Source organism: Ambystoma mexicanum, chromosome 3q, assembly GCF_040938575.1.
Source record: "Ambystoma mexicanum isolate Mex_15411 chromosome 3q, UKY_AmexF1_1, whole genome shotgun sequence".
Taxonomy (NCBI): Eukaryota; Metazoa; Chordata; class Amphibia; order Caudata; family Ambystomatidae; genus Ambystoma; species Ambystoma mexicanum.
In genome coordinates this window covers 1,304,740,266-1,304,759,730 of record NC_090926.1, presented here as the reverse complement: position 1 = coordinate 1,304,759,730, position 19,465 = coordinate 1,304,740,266, and the positions used below count along the sequence as shown (strand labels likewise).

The 19,465-nt window shown below is 48.4% G+C and overlaps 1 protein-coding gene across 1 annotated transcript in view; it reads right to left on the bottom strand.

Moving 5' to 3' along the window:
- Nucleotides 1-19,465, bottom strand: part of LOC138447917 (zinc finger protein 84-like) — a 457,921-nt gene that overhangs the window by 397,695 nt on the left and 40,761 nt on the right. The window contains exon 2 of the mRNA XM_069604436.1: nucleotides 12,625-12,720. Coding sequence (XP_069460537.1) covers nucleotides 12,625-12,720 — 96 coding nt within the window. The remainder of the gene's footprint in view (nucleotides 1-12,624; nucleotides 12,721-19,465) is intronic.

Genomic DNA, 19,465 nt, shown 5'->3' with positions numbered 1-19,465 from the left:
CTTTTGTTCCATTGGAGGGAGCCAGCTGAGGGGGAAGATCTACCCACATCTCACTGCTTGGAGAAGCGCTTGAGAGTTGCAGATGGCGTGGATTTAGGCCCCAGACAACTTGAGGGTGATGCAGAGGGTCTTGAATTTTATCCTTTCAACATCCGGCAGCCAGTGGAGAGATTTTAGAGCTGAAGAGAAACAGTGGGAGGGCTTGAGGCCAAGGATAAGTCTTGCACCGCTATTCTGGATCAGGTGAAGGGAGGAAAGCATGAGGAAGCGGTTGTTACAGTAGTCTAGCCTTGAGAGGACCAGAGCTCTAGAGTCATTGAGCTTCTGGGGGGAAGGTGAGGAAAGGAAGGATTCCTCTGAGGATGTGAAGTTGAAAGTGGCCTTCTTGGCAAGATCCAAGATGTGAGGAATAAAGAAGAAAGAGGAGTCGAAGATGACCCCCGCGGTTTCTGGCCTCAGTGGAAGGAGAGGGAGGTGAGCCCATAGATAGCAGCCAGAGTGCAGGAAGGAAACTGGGAGCAGGTGTTCTTATGTGCAGGATCTTGGTCTTACTGGCATTCTGACAAAGATAATTGAAGGTGCACCAAGACTTGAGTAGCAGACAGGAAGTCGGGGACGATACAGGAGGAAGAGGAGGAGGAAGAGGAGGAAGCATGCATCTGCGCAACACTGATCATTAGGAGAGAAGCCAGAGATCAGGTGAGCAAGAGGTGCTAGATAGATGTTGAAAATCCAAGGTGAGAGGATAGAGCCCTGGGGAACACCAAAAGGTAGAGAGTGGACGAGGAGAAGGAGCCCAGGAGAACCTGGGAAGGGCAGTCAGTAAAGATCTGCCAATCCAGTGCCCGGTCCAAATACCAAGTGCATCTTGGAGCCACTTTATGAGGAAAGAATGGTTGACCATGTCAAAGGCAGAAGAGAGGTCAAGGACAATGAGAACAGCTGGAGAGTCGAGATGTGCAAGGAGGGTAGTTTTCGTGCCTCTGGATGCTCGGAATCCAGATTGAGGGTCATGTTAATAACCAAGAAGGGTGCAGTAGAGACACGAGGGTGCTGTAGTTGGCCAGTGTTACTGAGAATTCTCATTCTATGGCTAATTTCCCTTACCTATAGAGGCCCCCTGCAGCTTTGCTGGATTTGAAGGGTTTGTTTCTTTTTACCTGCTAAGAGTAAGACTCTTTTTCCCACTTTAAGGCATTTTTGCTATGTGTGTTCTAGGCTATTTTTGTGTTTAATGCCTATGGGATTTTCTCTCACCCATAGGAACCATCTTTATTCACATGTGTTACACAGCACCCTCAGTGCAGTGACACAGGGGTGTCGTAGCGACCCCCAAATATAGACTCCATAAACTCGGACGGACTACTGTCTCCCAGGGCATGTAAAGTCCCCATTGACTTTACTAGTCAAATCCTATGAACTAAACCAGTACTACCCATCTTACTATGGAGGTACTGGAAGGGGTTAATAGTTTTTCCCCTATGTTCATTTTCGAGGGGGTACCCTAAAGTCCCTCTGAAAAGTTTCTGGCTGGTGGCAGTGGTTACTATCATAAATATTCAACCGTGAATATTTCTCTATGGGATTTTCCCATTGGTCGAGACTACCACTTTTTCTGACAGCCTCGAACATACCGCTGGTGCATTTTAATATTAACTTTGCTCCGGGGGATTTTATTGCCAGAACTTTAATATAACTTCTTTCTGGTGTCTTTCTCTACAATCCTAACCCAGGTCGGGGATCCTTTTTTCGTCCGTTTGGCGGGCTTCTGCCCAGAAGTCCTCGTTCCGGCACCATCGAGTCTGGGGTGGGAGGGGGAGTAAGACCCATGGACAGGGTTGCCTCCGCAACCCAGGTCGCACTCTATCCTGATAAGCTGGAGGGTCTCCCGCCAAGAGGACCACTCCACTGTGTGAGTGACAGCTAGGCTGTATGAATGGGGATCTTTTTGCATAAAAGCAGGGTCCTGAGGACTGGAAGAGCAAGACGTTGCCACGGGAACCAAGAAGCCAAAGAGGAGAGAAGCCAAAGACACCTGCAATGACTGAACCACCGGTGAAGCCCTGCTGCAGCGTCTCACCAATTTTCTCGACACGACGAGAGAAGATCTTCATCTGCAAGGGCCTTCTTCCCTTGAGCTGGTGGGGCCAACCAGTTTGCCAATCAACTTCCCGGACCTGCCTTGGTCGAATCTCCTGTACCCTGTACCCTGTACTCGGAGGCCGGATAGCCAGGCACCAGTCCACCCGGACCGCGATTTAAAGGAGTGTACGTTTTATTCGTCGGGCAGCATCGCGGCTGGTTTCATCCCTGGGTAGTGCAGTAACTCGAACCTTCCTCCATGACGAGAGCCTCTCTTCCTCTGCTGGATCACCCGAACTGCAGGAACTACCAGGAACAATTGCCACTGCAGGAGCCACTTCTTCTAAGGTACATTGTTCCGCCAGGCCGCCCTTTCTTCGCGGTAGTGCTAAAGGTGTTTTAAATCCTTTTCCTACCTGTTGGGTTGGCCGCCCCGTCTCTCTTAACATGGTCTTTCGAACTTTTGCAACCACCCTTTAAAATATCGTTAACCAAAGACTTGACTGCAGCTACGAGAACATTTTGCTCCTGGGCCCTTTCCATGTACCACTAACTCTGGCACAGGCCTACTGACTCACATTTGTTAGATCTGCCTTCTCGAGATTGATTCTCCATTTCGAACTGTGTGGTGCACCCCTTTCTTACAACTACTTTTTCTTCCCACTGCATAATCATTGTGAAATGCCATTCTGCTCAGTTTTCATTCTAAGTATTTCTTATATTGATGCACTTTCTTGCTGAACTGGTTCACAACTGATGGGAAGTGTTGCTAGGGTGTATAAGGGCCTATTTCTGAATAACTTGTGCTTTCCCTCCCTTGTGAGGAATTGTTAGAGGATCCCTTGTGTGTAGTTGTCACTGTCCCGTTTTGCTCAGTTTTCACTCTGGTTCACTTGGTCTACAATTCATATAGGGAGTGTGTATATTTTTCCTTGACTTAATTTAACTTGCTTGATACTTGTGATGAATGTGTTTGATTAGAAGTGTATAAAATAAATATATATATACTCTAACTACAAAGCTTTGGTCAGTGTTTCCTTGTTCCATAGTCTACTGGGCCCAATGTGTAAACCCTGAATACTGCTCATCTCCCTCTTGGGATAAGTCTGACTGCTTAGCCACAGCTACCAACTAAATCTTTGTGGTACAGACTGATACCAAAGGGGATTTATTGCTATATGATATGATATATGGCACCTGTAGTCCTAATCTGGTGTAGTGCTCCCTAAGGGAACTGAACTGGATTCTGCCTAACAACCAGTCATGTGGGGTTGGCAGAAGACTTTTAGAAGGGGGTGCACAAGTGAGTGCTTCAGAGAGGAGGGGAAAGAACCAGATCCTATTGGAGTCATTGTAGAAGTCGGAAAGAACTGGAGCACTAGAGGAGATGTTTTCCTTAAAGGTTCTGGAAGAACAACGGGACACCTGTTGGATGAGACGTTCATAGAGCATACTACTCTAGAAATCTCATCCGTTTTGATAGGTGAGGAGGAGAGAGTGGGTGGGGGTGGAAGAGAGGGCAAGGGAGGCAGGGGGTCAGGGAGAGGAGGAAGAGAGGTGTCAGAATGACCTGGGTTTTAGAGGAGTAATGGGTTGCCAGTGCAGTACAGAGGGCCTGAGAAGGAAGAGGCGAGCTGGAGACTGCGGATGGACTGGCGAGTTCCTTGCAGATTTTGAAGAGTTTAACCGTATAAGAGGCTCCAGAGTTACGTTCCTGGATGTGAGCCCTTGGAGTGGAGCAGGTGACAGGCTAGTTTGTCAGGGGATGAGCCAAAATTCTGCTACTTCTGTTCAGCAACTCTGCACTTGCGTTTCAGAGTGCCTAGATCGGAGTCGTACCAGCTGTTACGCTTGGAGGCAGGTTTCAGGTGGTTCCTCATTAGAGGGGCAAGAATGTCAAGAGTGTTCGTGATGGCAAAATGAAGATTGGCAAGGAAAGAGTCAGTGGGAGAGTCAAGCAAAGGGGAAGGTAAACACACCAGCTGATACCAGTTTCATTGGACGGATGACTGCAAAGGATTCTGGCAGTGCTGGTGGAGGCTTGGTCAGGGGGCAGAGAGGAGAGAGGTAGTGAGAGGTTTGGAGAGAGGAAGATCAGCGGGGATGAAGGCATCAAGAGTATGTCTGGCAGAGTATGTAGGGCAGGAGGGGAGACTAGTGACGCAGAGAGGGGTACAGAGATCACAGGACAGAGAAGAGGCAGGAGCAGTGGAGTCAAGGTGGACGTTGCAGTCTACAAGGAGGAGTTTAGAGGTGGAGGTCAGAAGAGAGGAGGTGAAGTCAGCCCATTCGGAAAGGAGACAGACACAGGGCAAAGGGGCCTGTAGATCGTGGCAAGAGTGAGAAAGTCAGAGACACCACGCTTGCAGACAAGACTTTCAAAGGAGGAGTAGGACTGGGTATGAGAGAGGTGCGGACCCACTCAGGGAAGATCAGGGATATTCCACCACCATGTCGGTTGGGTCAAGGCTTGGAGGGTATCTCAAAGCCATCAGGGAGAGAGTTAGTGACTGAGCTGGCATTAAACCACGTCTCATGAGAGCGGGGACGTCAAAATCAAAGTCTTCAAGAAGGAGGCAGATGTCAGAAGAATGTTTGACAGCAGATCGAGCATAAACCATGCCATCCTGCTCAACCGTCTCCGTGATAACCTGGGTATCACTGGTCAGGCTCTGGCATTGCTGACCTCTATTCTTTATGACCGACCCTCCCAGGTCCAACTTGGGTCCTTCCTCTCTACTGTCTTTTACTCTACCTGTTGTGTCCCCCAGGGGTCTAACCTCTCTCCATGGTTTTTCAACCAATACCTGTCACTCCTTGCCCACTGTATCGCTGCGCTCTGCCCCCATTTTCAGTGCTATGCGGATGACACCCAGCTCATTTTCAGGCTACCCTCGGCCTCCTCCTCTCCTTCCCTCATCTTTGACTGTCTGTCTGCTGTCCAGGAGTGGTGTGCCGCCAATGACCTCTGCCTTAATGCCAGCCAAGACTGACATTCTCCTCATTGGCACACCCACTCCCTCCTTCCCTGAAGCGCTCTGACCGGCCTCTCTTGGCCCTCCTCCTGCTCCCACCTTTGAGGCTAAAAACCTCGGGGTCATCTTCGACTCCACACTCCTGCTCTCCTCACATCTCTGACGTCTCTAAGAAGTCACACTACCACCTGCACCTCAGAGATATTCTTCCTTTCCTCTCCTTCCCCCAGAAGCTCACTGTCTCCAGAGCTCTGGTTCTCTCTAGTCTGGACTATTGCCACAGCCTCTTCCTAAATTTGCCCGCTTCTACTTTCCGCCCTCTGCAACTTATCCAGAACAGGACTGCAAGACTTGTCCTTGGCCTCAAGCCCAGGGATCGTATCTCTCCAGGACTGAAATCTCTGCACTGGCTCCCAGTGGCTGCGAGGATTAAGTTCAAAACCCTCTGCATTGTCCACAAGGCCTTCTGGGACCTGGGGCCTCCATACCTTCAACTCTCTCTTCCTAAAAATCTTCCTTCTCAAACTCTCTGCTCATTACCTCCAACTCCCTCAGGGTCAGTCGCAAGCAACGAGTTGGTGGTAGATCTCTTTCCTCGGCTGGGGCCTCTCTTTGAACAGCCTCCCTGCCTCCCTTACACTTTAGGAGAACCATCTCCAGGTCCAGAAGCACCTCAAAACCTTTCTCTTTGCTTCTGCCTTTTCTCCTCCTCTCCTCTGCTAACCTCCTGGCTGTTTACCGGAACTGCACTGGCGACCTGGACACCCTCTGATCTTGGCCCCAGGTCCCACCCCCCACCAGCATCACACACCTGCACTGCCCACCTGGTAACCCCTGCACTAGGGGACTGTTTTTGTATCCCTACAGTCCCCTTACCAGCTCTTGACACCTGATGTATGCACTTACCGTTGCACTCGACACTTGTTGGCCGTTACTTATTATTGTTATCCTTCTCATGTACTGCACTGTCCCTTCCCCCTCTCATGCACTTGCGCGATCTGAATGACACCTGGCATAGTAAGATCATTGTCTGTCCTCCCTTGTTCCCTTCCCTTGCCTTGTCGCGCCTTGAAACACTTGTGTATAGGCGTGTTATAAATGCCATATCATATCATTCAGGGTGGCTAAGTAATGCCGGTCACCACCTTTGAAGGTTTTCCGAGAAGGGGTGCAGGGAGGTGGTACACCAGTAGGAGGTGGTGAAGGAGGTACAGAGAGAGGAAGTTGCAGGAGAGGGTAGGTAGTTGGTGAGGGTCGGCAGGCATCAGTCGAGGAGAAGATGTTCAACTTAAAAGTCTGTCTGTGTCCAAAACCTAAGGGCCGCGAGGATAGATCAGTGGCAACGGGTTTGTAATAGAAGCAACACACATTAAAATCACGGTCTCGCGCTTAGAAACTGGTCTCTGGTGTAAGCCGGTTATAAAAGAACAATTATAATGTCCGCTTGCGCTCACAACTAAAGCTAAACAATGTGTAGGGATGTCAATAATAAAGAAACAGTGTTCAAAATTCCAGCTCCTGGCTTATTCTCCAGCTCCCCTTCCCCAAGTTCAAGACAGTTCCACAAAGCCTCAAAAGGAAACTCAGGGTTTCCTTCCCCAAGAAGACCATATAGTTCCAAAACAAGATCTCAGTGTCCCTCTCCCCAAGAAACATAGCTCAAAATTAGTCTCAGGATTCTCCTCTCCCAAGGAACTGGCTTTCTCCGATCACCATCTTGTACTCAGTGCCTTAAGTGGCACTACAAATCGAGCCGGGGCCCATCGAGGGGGCGTGGCCTAACAACGGGGGTCTTGATGGGCCGTTAGGCCACGCCCCCTTGACGAGCCCCGGCTCAATGGGCTACTGGCACCCCTGCCAGGCAGCCTTTTGTAGAGATTAGCACCCTCTCCCCTTTGGGGGAGAGGGTGCTGATCTCTGCATTTCTATTCTATAGGCTTGCCTGGCAGGGGACAGCGCCTCTCCTATTCAGCCTTAATGGTGGCGCTGCCCCTCGCCAGCTGGGGAGGGGCAGCGTCACCATTAAGGCTGAAAGGGTGAGGCCACTGGAAGCAGAGGCCCTTTTCCTAAAGACTGAAACTCCCGAGAATCCACGGGAGCTTCAGTATTTAGAAAGCAAGGCCTCTGCTTCCAGCGGCCACACGTTTTCTCCATTATGGTGGCGCCGGCCCACATGCATCCCTTAATTAAAGGGATGCCTCGCAGGTGCGGCGCCACCATTATGGCTGAAAGGCATTTTTTTCTGAAGCCCGAAGCTCTCGCATACGAGCGAGAGCTTCAGGCTGTAGAAAAAAATGCTTTTTCCTGTAGTGGCCGGGGCTGACAGGGGAGATTAGTGGGCCCCGGCAGGGCCCCGGCTCAAAACGAAATTTCGGAGACTGCCGGGGCCCAGCCCCGGCAGGCCCCGGCCCACTTAAAGCCCTGCTTGTACTTCAGGGCAGTCTCTCAAATTCAAAACCAGTTCCAGTTCAACTTTACACTCCTAGTTTATTGATTGTTCACACAGATTGCTTTGTTCTGCTTCATTTCCGCAATCTTTTTCAAACACAGGTAATCACTTTCTGCACCTTTCTTTGGCTTTCACAGATGAGGTAGCCCCGGTCTATGCACAGTTGTCGGACCACATCGTCCACCCATCAGAGGTCGCGCAACCAGCCACCGTAGGCTTGCTTGCCCACATGAGTTCTTCTGTAGCTATAGCTGTGGTCCGGTTCACACTTGCTTGGCTCTTTCTGGCTTTACTACAACGTATTTAACTCTTTGCCAGTCTCTGGACCTTGTCACAGGAGTTCAGTTATACAGTTCACTGTGCGATGCTCCTTTTCCTTCACCACGTTGCTTTCACACTCCTTAGCAATGCTCCATTTCATTAGATTTGCTCTTAACTTGCAATACTTGGTATTCGCTTTTCACAACAACTTGTGGTTTGCACATTGTTACAAGCATCACAAAAAGCTTGTGTTCAGGTCGGTATTCAATAGTTTCCAGTTCTTGTAATCATGAAAAACCATTGACTTTGGTTCACTGTATATTTCACTTTAATTCTCATTCATTCGCATTCCCTTTTGGCCATGCAACGGCCACATGAGCACCCCAGTTTGAGTGATCCCTTTTCCTAACTCGCCGGTATCCAGAGTCTCCTCCGGCTGGCTGTCACCTCCTGCTCTCCGATCACTTTCAGTATTCTCTGATGTCCTGGTTTCCCCGACAGGACCACCCTCGGCTGCTTCATACTCCCTGCTGGTCTCCCTCTGTTCTCTCGGACTCCACTTTTTATACACCGGCAGCCCTTCAACAGGTTGCAGGGCCTGACCAAAATTATGGAAGCATTCTGGCCATGCCTGACCGTTACACCAGTCCATAGGCCTGTTCCTCGTCTCAGTACTAGAATGGTGAATGGATCGGTTACTGTGCATTAATCTTAGCCACCTCTTCTTCTTCCCAGTACTAGAGTGGAATGAATGAGAGGAATTGAGGGGAGAGGGTATACAACAGCCTATAAAGACAGGGGGAGGGGGATCTTGGTTCTCAATTGGAAACCTAGGGGTCAGCTGCAATGTGTAGAAATGAGGAAGGCCGATAATACCCTACAGAAACAGATGGAGAGCAGAGGGTGTTCTGATAACCCCTTGATTTTACCAAGCGGTTTGACTGTGGGGAAATTCTGCAATGAGGGGTTCTCGTTGAGGTTTCCTTCTTAGTCTGATACTGGGGTTTTTGAAAAGAACTGGAGGGGGTTTGACAGTATCCTATAAAGGCTGCAGGGACTGAGGGTTCATTATGGTATAGGAACGGAGAGTACCATGTCTCGCCTGGTGACATTCTCCTTCCACTGCCCCAGGACCCTCCACCTGGGTGATCCTCCGTCTCGTATCCATGCCCAGGATCGCGATCCAAACCCGAGATGGCCCGTCCATGGGCACCTGAGAGGAGGACCAAAGGGGAGTAGATTGGAGGATACCCTCGGGTTCCTCACAGTTTCTATACCTTTTTAAACTGCAAAGCTAGGCTGCAGATCGGCAGCCAAAAGAGATTTCCCTTTTCACTTCACATTTGAGTTTAGCTTGTGAGGGATAGGTTAGGATTTGGACTCAGGATGGTAAACTTTAAGTTGGACATTCTGAGACAGACAGTTACTAAGGATTTCCTCCAACTCTTCCCCCATGTTTGTTGTTAATAAAAGGCTTTGCCAATCAACATGCCACCCTTGTGTCTGCATCTTACTCTAGATCCTTCCAATCCATTGAGCCTACTGCTGCAAGATACAACCCCCACCTGAAGTAATCAGTCAACTACAAGGTTTCAGAAGGCCTCAGCTGCGGTCAATCCTGGGGAGGCTGCATCAGCAGGATCGGCCACACCTGAACGTGCTTCTGGACGCAGCACTGAGGAGAGCGCCACACCTCCCACGCCTGTAGAGCAGGGCTAGGACTTCATCACAAGCTCTGCCGACAGCTTCAGTCAGTGGTGCAGTCTCATCGTCAATACAGAAGAGGAGCAGCCATAATCTGTTTCTCCTCTCCATGTGCCTCATTCTTCCTATGAAGGGAGATACCACTTCCATCCAGAAAGAGAACGCAGCATAAATTAAGTGACATATTGAAAGGAAATACCCACAACTCTTTGCAGGTCAGATCACACAGTTGGATAACCCCTAGTTAAAGTACTATTCTGCCTTTTAAACAACTGGAGAAGCTGCAAAGACATCATTTTCTCAGGTTTGCATTGGTCACCTTTCCCAAATCGGGCCCCTGGGTCGTTCCTTCATTTGCAATTGGTATACTTGTCCTCATACTGTAATAAACTGCCTAAATATACCAATGACTTGAGCAGCTCTCAGTCCAAGGTGAGCCACCTATGCCTGCACCTTTACGATTGACTTTGCCAGGGTTTGTAAATCACATACTGTTGCATTTCACAATATATGCTTTCGGAACTATTGGCTTGGACAGCTCCTCTTTTCCGAATTTCAGCTAAGGCGCCACATTTCAACAAGGATAAAAGATGGATCCCAGTAGTGAGCAAGAGCGTGAGACTCAGGTTGAATCTAGTAGATGTCAGTATTGTGAATGCACAGAACACATGCCAGAAAAATGAAGGTGGTTTAGAATTTGGCATTGCATTACATGATGGTATCACTTTGCACCACTACACCAGAGTCGTGAGCTGAGTTGCACTGAAAAAACATGAGGCTAACATTCGCTAACCACTAATATCCCCCACTAATAGTCGGAGCAAGTCAGGTCATGATTGTGTACAAACTTTGTTGCAGATTGATAACTGAATGTCCAGGAATATGGGCTGTGCAAGGGTAGCTTGGAAATGCAATACATAAAACGTGCTGAATGAAGGCTCCCCTGTGTTTGAATTAAGACGTGACAAATTAGAAATGTGGAATGTGAAATCCATTTTGTTTAAAAGACTTTCAGGGCAGGAAACGGCTCAGAGATGTAGCTATTGGCATCCGTTGCTACAGCCCGCATCACGGATCAAAGGTGGCAGGCAGAACATGTGTTTCGTTGGAACTTTCCAAAAGGGAGGTGCTTCTTGATGAGCACATGTTACTATCAGAGGCAGGCTGTGCTTACCTTTTCTTTAAGGGAATATAAATCAGGGAGCAGATCTCCAGAGTTGGTTTAAAAGGATTGTGCCGGGATGTCAAAGGGCTGTTCTTCCTGGGCTGTCATCTGGAGCTGGGGCACTTGCTGGTGGTGTGCAGGCTTTCTCTCTGAGTGTGGGGGCTCAGATGCCCTAAGCACGAAGGGGAGAAAGCAGAGAAAGGAAGATCCAGTGCGAGCGCTGTCCAGAGGGCTGCCGTGGGGTTATTTCACACCAGCCAATCTGAGGGGGAATCCCAACCTTTTTGTATCTGGGCACACGCTGAACCAGACATCCTATAGGTTAGCATGGAAAGTATAATTGAGGTGTGTGTAGCTTTAAAATCACAAATTTAGATATCGATTTTGCATGGGGTCCTATAGATCAGGCATCCCAAAGTATATTTATTCCAATGCGAAAAAAAAAAAAATCGGTTGCCAAAAAATAATAATTGCAAAAGGATGGAAGTTACCACTCTCATGGCTATAACGTTCTCTGCCCAGTTAGAGGTGGGAGAGAAGGCTACAGTAAAATTGTAAATGCACTGTATTATTTTAACAGATTGTGAAGTCTGCATGGGCAAGTGAACAAAGGCACATATCTCTTCAGTGTATTACATGTTTGTTTTTTTCATGCTTGAGGCTCAATTACTTATAAAGTGCTTGCAAAAGAAACAAGTCAACTCTGGTATTTATTTATGTGCCATCATGAAGGGGTGAAGTGGTAATTGCATTTCACCGGATCACATGTGGCAAAATGCAAAGCAAAAATGGTCACTGTAAGTTGTGTTCATTTAAGAGGCTCTGAATGAATGTTCATATTTAGTTTACATGATAAATGTACTCTGAGATAGTACCAAATGGGCATAACATGGTATTGTAAATAAAATACTGCAAGGAGATGAAGTTATGTTCTAGAGTGTACCAAGTCCAGACCTGGCTTACCGTTTGTGACCAGATATAAATAAAAAAATCACTAGGCAGTTCTCTCTATTATAGACTCCCCAAAATACCACCAAGAAATACCACCAAAAATACCATCATAACCTACCATCAAGAAATATATCCAACAGTCCCCTTTGCACAATTCTGCATCTGGGTTGTTTCTGGGTTGTTTCTTCGTTTGTAATTGGTATCCTTGTCCTCATACTGTCAAACTGCAGAAATATCCAATGACTTTAACAGCGCTCGATCCAAGGAAAGCCACCTATGCCTGCAACTTTACTATTGACTTCAACAGGGTTTGTAAATCATGTACTGTTGCATTTCAAATATCTGCTTTCTGAGCCACTGGCTCAGACAGCTCCTCTTTTCAAGCACAAGTGAACATATAGAAACAATTACTGAACCCCTTCACATAGCATGAAAACTTGGTTCAGTTCAAGTGACATGTGGGTGCGGAAAAGAGTTGTGTAATGTGCATTTAAAATACGCACTAATCAAATATGTGTTTAAATATTTGTAAGACTTAATACATTGCAAGTTCAGGAAAGACTCCCATTGTTGAACATTTCTGAAGAGATGTTTGAGAAAGATACTGATATTTGCGAACAAAGCTAACGCAGCATATTAAGATGCGCGAGACAAGTGAACACTGGCCTCAAAGAGGGGATTCCTGAGCAGGAAAGATACAGTTGGTTTGTACATGGTGAGAACATGTTAATGAGAAGTGCGACTGAATCTTAATGCAACAGTATACTACTTCAAGAGATCTAGGCCTTCTAATCAGCACTCGGGCCTAGTGAAGCCTAGAGAAGATTCCATTTTGAATAATAGGTTTGGTGATCGAGTGGAGAAACTAAACTTGGTGCACGGATGCATTTTACTTGCACGCTAGATTCTGCAAAATCAGCATATATATTTGAGAGAGCCCATTTTACTGCTCTCTCTCGTGGAAACATGTAAATACTCACTCCTAGACTAAAATACACACACACACAGTTGCACACTAAAGATAAGAGTCATCTTACCTTTATATGGTTGCACTTCTCACCTTCCTCCTTCTTCAATTGAGCAGTACGTTTCAGCTCTTTCTGCAGGTGCCACAGCCACCCTTCAAGTTTAACCTGCACGAGAAAGAGCCAATGAATTGTGCAATTATCAGCAGACATTTTCTCTCACTACACTTTATAAAAGCATGCACCCTTACTGCATTCATGTTCAATGAATGTAAACTGTGTTGCCAATTCTGCCCACATGACTTCGATTGTAGTAAATGTTTGCTCGCCAGAAAAGGTCTGGAATTACATCTTTTTAAGCAGTTCAGTTTAATGTGGCTAAATGCAATACATAATATCAGCTTTTTACAAAATAAAAGCATATCAAGATAAACTAAACATAAGAAAAAGAATACTTTACATCTCACAAGTTTCCACAGTTAAACAAAAAGAAAGAAGTTATTTCCTAAAGAATGCCATCAATTAAGCATTGTCGACTCAACAGACTAGCAGACTTCAACAGATTTATGACCCTACTGGTTAATTTGGTGTTATGACCGGAAGCAGCCCTTTCCCAGAATGCGGTAGTAGCAGCCAGTCATCAGATGTCGAACTCATTTCTTTCAAAGCAACACACTCAGTCCTGATATGTCTGAGAGTTTGAATCTTCCGAGCACCGTGCTTTGAGCAATGGCCATCCACCGTTCCTACACTGTCTCTCGAGGATCTCGTCTCACCCGTCAAGATGACATTAAGACGGAACCTAAGGAAATTGGATCTCTCCCTTGGATCCGGAAATGTAATTAAGTAACCAGGAAGAGAGCCCCTAGATTAATCAAGAAGTGTGTGTGGTTTAGCAAGCTTCAAATTTCGGATGCTATCGATGTTTTGATCCAATCTGCGTCCAACATTTATTTTTTTAACACCCTCTGGGTTTCCCTTCAAGTCACTAGGTATTTTATCCAGACGCCCCAGGCAGTTAATACTCGCCTTCATTCTCGTTAATTCATGAGACCTACCCTGCCTAATAAGTACTGCCACGTCTTCATAGAGGGACCCCTTTCTTGGTGCCATGATAGAACGGTATAATGAAACTGCCCTTTTCTTCAGTAGGGCTGCCACAGATCACAGACCCAATTCATATCCAATACTTGGAGCAGGGATAGACTCCGGTAGATTTAGTACCTTTTCCATATTCTCCCCTCCAGTCTCTCCCAGTAAACTTCCCATGCCTTGAAGTTTGAATCCAACCCATCCAATCACCTGAACCTCATATAAGAACGCATCAAAGGGACCAGGGAAGCTTCTCATCTGGCAAATCAGTTGGTCGATTACATTTTCAAGGCGCGCTGTTACTTTCAAGACCGAAGGATCGGCATACAGACACAGACACAGACCCAGGTATTTAATCTCAGACTTCACTCGAATGGCAAGACCGTTTAGCCTCCGTTTAGAATTGGAAATATGCTTTCCCGGGTTTGAGAAACACACAATACTTGTTTTACAAGGATTAATTATCAGATTGTTGACCAATGCATATCTCTCAAACCCCTTTATGAGACGCTGGAGGCCTATTGGAGTATAGTCTACAAGGACGACATCATCTGCATGTGCCAATCAACTCCAAGGCTGGTTCTTAGGGGCAGCAAGTGTGCATAGAATTAAAGTGCTGCCCAAATCTGCGATGTAGAGGTTAAAAAGGCAGGGAGCCAAAATGCAGAGCAGGCCGGAAAGGTTACCATTAGCGTCCAATCTCACTTGTATTTTCATGCCTGTATGGTGGTGCTTAAATAGCCAAGAGCCCAGGCGGGATACCCCATGCATCCAACTTGGCCCACAACCCATTTATGTTTATTGTATCAAAAGCCAGGGACAGGTCGATACAGAATCCACAGAGGACTGGCCCACGCCTAGACCAGGATTTGCCCATTAAAGTGTGTATTAATACCCCATTCACGGCCTCTGCTGAACCCTGTCTTATGCTTCTGCTGGATTCCACACCCCTCAGCCCAAGCTTCCAATTCTACCAAGCTTAAGGAAGCAAAGATCTTGCTATCAGCATCAAGAAGGGCGATCGGGCAGTAGTTAACTGCCAATGCCGGATCACCCCCGTTGAAGATCGGAATGATGATAGCTGAGCTTCACGAGGTTGTGGTTTCCTCAAACTGTATGAGGTTTTCAAAAAGGTTATACAGTATAACTAACCACGCCGGAGCATTTGATAGACCGTTCCGCCCCTGGAGCTCTTGAGAATACCTTCCCTCGAGATAGTCCGGTCCACCTTCCGACAATTGGGCAAAGCACACTTTCCCCAGACAAAGAACGTACAGTTTCTCAATATGTAAACGCCAGCCCTCCTCAGATAGCACGTTTCCGTGGAGCCCCGGCTGAGATGAATTCTTGGAATTACTCTTAGAAAGAGCCCTTAACATAGATTCCTATCCTTTTGAAATGAATTGCGCTCATGGGAACATTTAGCACCCTATTAAGATGTTGATCTCCCCACGCCCGCGCCAGAGCAGGGAGGCAATACGCTGCCAGCACCTCATTGCTTTTAAATGCGCCTGCTCCAGTGAGCGCATTTAATTTCAAAAGGACACTTCTCCCACCACGCCAACTCGGGGTAGCCCTTGAAAAGCTCCCCGAGCTGGTGCCCCCAAACATCCATTCATCATATACAGATTCCATTTAGTCAAAAACTCCACCCACCTCTCACCGTTCTGCTGCGTGTTCTTATTTACATTGTTTGCCTTAGCTCGAAGGCACGAGGAATTCAAATCCCCACCCAGTATTATTTCAGTGAACAGACTTTCTTTCATTGCCACAGATAGGCGAGAAGATAAATCAGCAAAAAATGTAAATTGCGGGGTTCCAGTAGACGTTAATCAAAATCAGAGCAGAATTGCCTGCTCCCCACCACCCCCGATATGTGTGCAAGCGGCACATATGCCTTTCTTTTCAACCTGGATTTTCGCTACGCTCACAAAATGATGGCTATTAGAATACGCCAGATGGGCGGCGCCCGTTCTGGTGTGTTGCTCTCTGTTCCACAATAGTGAAGCCAAGATTTATCAAAATTTAATAAGCAGGTCTCTCGGAGCAGTACCAAATCATGTTCTCCAAATATATATTGTAACGTTTTAGTGTTCTTAGAAATACTGGAACCCCTTGTATTCCAAATCAAGAGATGGATCTGGTTATTGACTAAAGCCGCTCCCCAGTCAGTCCGAATCGCTGGAACAATTCAGTCAAAATAGTTGGTAGAGTAGCGAGGAAGTTATCCTTCTTTGGCCCAGACAACCCTCCTTTGCCCCCGACCCCCCTCCCCCGCCGTCTCCACCTGTTCCATCTTTGAGGTTTGGTTAGTGATCTTGAGAGATGGAGATCACCAGGTCTTGCTTCTCCAGATCGTCCGCCGCTGCCCAAATCGCTTCACCCCCCTGGCGTGAGGTCAGTCCCAACTCCATTAATTCTGTTCTTGACTAATACGGGAAGCACATGTAGTCTAAGTCATATGTTGAAAAAAGGCAGCGTGACGGATTTTTTTTGTGGCAGCCAGAATGAAACTCCTATTCAGCACTGGCCCCACCTGTTAGATGTTTTACGTTCTAACCATATTTTAGGAATTCAAAAAGGGAGAGGCGCACTTTTGTCGGATAGAAAACCTGGCCCATCACCCCCGATAGACACCGCTACTTCTGTCAATGCTATGTAGCAGCAGTGTCTACCAGGCCAATATTTCCATGAGGATGCGGGACCGGAATGTCTGTTAGTTAAGTTGGAATCATTGTAGGGGCCAAGCTCGGGCTGTGAGACTCCGGGTTATGCTTCTTCCCCTATAAAAGATTGCAGAAAGCCTAATTAGCTTTTTCGGAATCTCAGGAATTAAGACAATCATGAAGGCAATGCTCAGAGGGGAATTGATCACCCAAGGCGCCGCATTCCACAAAAGAAGGCAGGCAACCCGTGCTGCCCTGGAAACCGAGGTCCGTGAAGCTGAAGCTATTCACAAAAGAAAGTGCTGGGCCCCAAAATCTTATAGGGTCCTGCAAATGGCAAGGAAGAAGCTCGAAGCGCATTATTCGGAGGCTACTGCAAACCTATTAACTAGAACCAAGCAATGGTCTTATGTTCATAACAAGAAGGCCAACAAACTGCTGGTTAATAAGCTGGCCAGGGAGAAAAGCAGGAATTCCATCCTGAGCCTCCGAGACCCGCGGGGGCGATCCACTACGCGGATCGTGAGAAATTGTGCCTGGCGGCCGCCCACCACTCAAAAGTAATGACGGCAACCCCAAGGGTTCCGGCCGAGCAGCGTGCGTACAAGAGGCGGCACGCGCGCACCTGACCTCGGCGGACAGGGAAGAGCTTGAAGCGACTATTGCAACTGAGGAAGTGGAGGCGGCCATCAAAAGCCTGAAATCTAGAGCCCCAGGTCCGGACGGTTTTTCCACCCGCTTCTACAAACTCTTCCAACCCCAACTGGTGGCACCCCTGGCTAGTCTCCTCAACTAATTCGCGGCCTCTGGAACGGTCACTCCAACGATGCAGGAATCCATCACAGTCCTCATCCTTAAACCTGGAAAGGATCCCCAAGAAATCAGTTCGTGTAGACCCATCTCTCTGCTGAATCTGGATGCTAATATATATATTCGAAGATCCTGGCCAATCGTCTTGCACCTATCCTTCCGAGCATCATAGATCCAGACCAGACTGGGTTTATAAGTCACAGGTCGACGAAAAATAACTTTCGCAGAGCACTGAACCTAATAGAGATCGCCAACCAGGACTCTCAGCAATTGGCCCTACTTGTGCTGGATGCAACCAAGGCCTTCGACAAGGTTGACTGGTCTTATCTACGTCTCGCTGTGGAGGCCTTTAGCTTTGGTCCGACCTTCGGGAAAATAGTCTTTGCGAACTACCAAGCCCCCAAGACTAGGCTGAGGGTCAACGGCCGTCTATCGGATCCAATCCACCTCACATGCGGGACGAGGCAGGGATGCCCACTGTCCCTGCTGCGCTTTGCTCTGGCCATGGAGCCGCTGCCCCTACGGGTTCGCAAAAGCCCCCGGATCAGTGGCCCTAGGGTCGGCTCCAAACAACAAAGTGGCCCTCTATGCAGACGACGTCCTGTTGACCATCACGAACATTGAAAGCTCCATGAGGGCGGCTCTGACTGAAATCCACGACTTTGGGAGGGTATCAGGGTTCGTCATTAATTTTCAAAAATCAGCGGCGCTCTGAGCTTGACCCCAGCCGAACGAGAGACCTTCGAGGAACAAGCCCCGTTCCAATGGAGCACTCACTCGATCCCATACCTGGGGGTCCAGATTCCCTCACTCCCAACGAAAGTCTATCAGGCTAACTTTCCGCCGCTCTTTGAGGAATTGGAGAAGGACTTGGCCCGCTGGCAATCGCAAGAAATCTCCCTGTTGGGCCGCATCACGACATGTAAAATGAACCTTCTCCCCCGCTTCCTCTACGCCTGCGCCTCCCTCCCAGCCCTAATTCCGCTTACCTCCCCCCCCCTACAGCGGCTCCAAAGAAAGATGGTCACCTTCATCTGGAAGGGGAAGAAAGCATGCATCCAGCGAAGATCGATGATGGCCAGCATAAGTCTGGGTGGATTGGGGGTGCCCGACCTCCGAAAATACCAAATTGCAGCGCAGCTGGCCCACCTTCAGGCATGGGGGCTTGCCACAGGGTGGCCTGTAATGGGTGGACATTGAGCAATCCTGCCTCGGTCTCCACCTCCGCTTCCTCCGGTTTCTCCCCTACGCCGGAGCTGGCCAGGAGTCCTGACGGCCACGAAACAGTCAAAGGCTTGGGAGTGCACTCTCTCCAATATTCCTCAACCCAGAGTTCTCCCCTGGAGCATGTCCAAGGAACTTTAAGAATTGGGTCATGGAGGCCTTGAAACCCTGGGGCATCTCTTCGATGGGGAATCGGCATTCCAGCTAGCGGAGACGGATAGATACTCCTATGCCCAACTCAGGCACTGGTGCTCCCGCCCCCAGACCCAGGCAGTGGCCACAAGACCCCTTACTTCTCTAGAGCTAACAGTGGGCGACCTGCCGGCCTGGGAAAAGATCTCAACTCTCTATAAAGCTGCTACAAGAGGACCCCTTCCGTTCCAGGCCCTCCTATATGTCTCAATGGGAGGCAGACCTTGGGCACGCCATAGAAGACCACATATGGGTGGACATTTGGTCCAGAACACGCACAGCATCCCGCTGCATCACCAACCGAGAGTGCGCCCATAAACTGCTCCTGCTGTGTTATTAGCACCCCCTCCGCCTCCATCACTTCCAACGGGCCCTGGACCCTCACTGCTGGCGTCTCGGTGGCCTTCCAGGATCATACTTTCATATGTGGTGGACCTGCCCCAGAGTAAAGGACTTCTGGACTCATTGCCTAGCCACTATAAAGGACGTCACCCAGGTGGCCATTCCACTCACGCCTGAGCAAGTCCTCCTGGGGATCCCGCTACCAGACGTGTACCCGAGATCAGGGAGGAGAGCGGCCCTGGTATCCCAGTTCTTGCTGGCAGCCAAAATCACGGTGGCCCGCACTTGGAAATCCGCGGATGGTCCCTTGATGACTCTCTGCTGGATCAAACTCTGGGACATCCTGATAGCTGAGAAGGTCACGGCAGCTAAAGCAGGACTGCTCCACCAATTCATGGACATTTGGGTTCCGGTACTGGACTATGACCAGAACTTTCCAGCCCTGACATTAAACCACGCCCGCTTGCAAGAGCCCTTTATTCTATGGACGATCCGTCGCCACTACCAGACCAGGCCGACTAGCCCCGGGTACAGTGCTCACCGAGGGACTTAAAAGGGAGGGAGAGGGGGGTTTTGTGCCTTATATG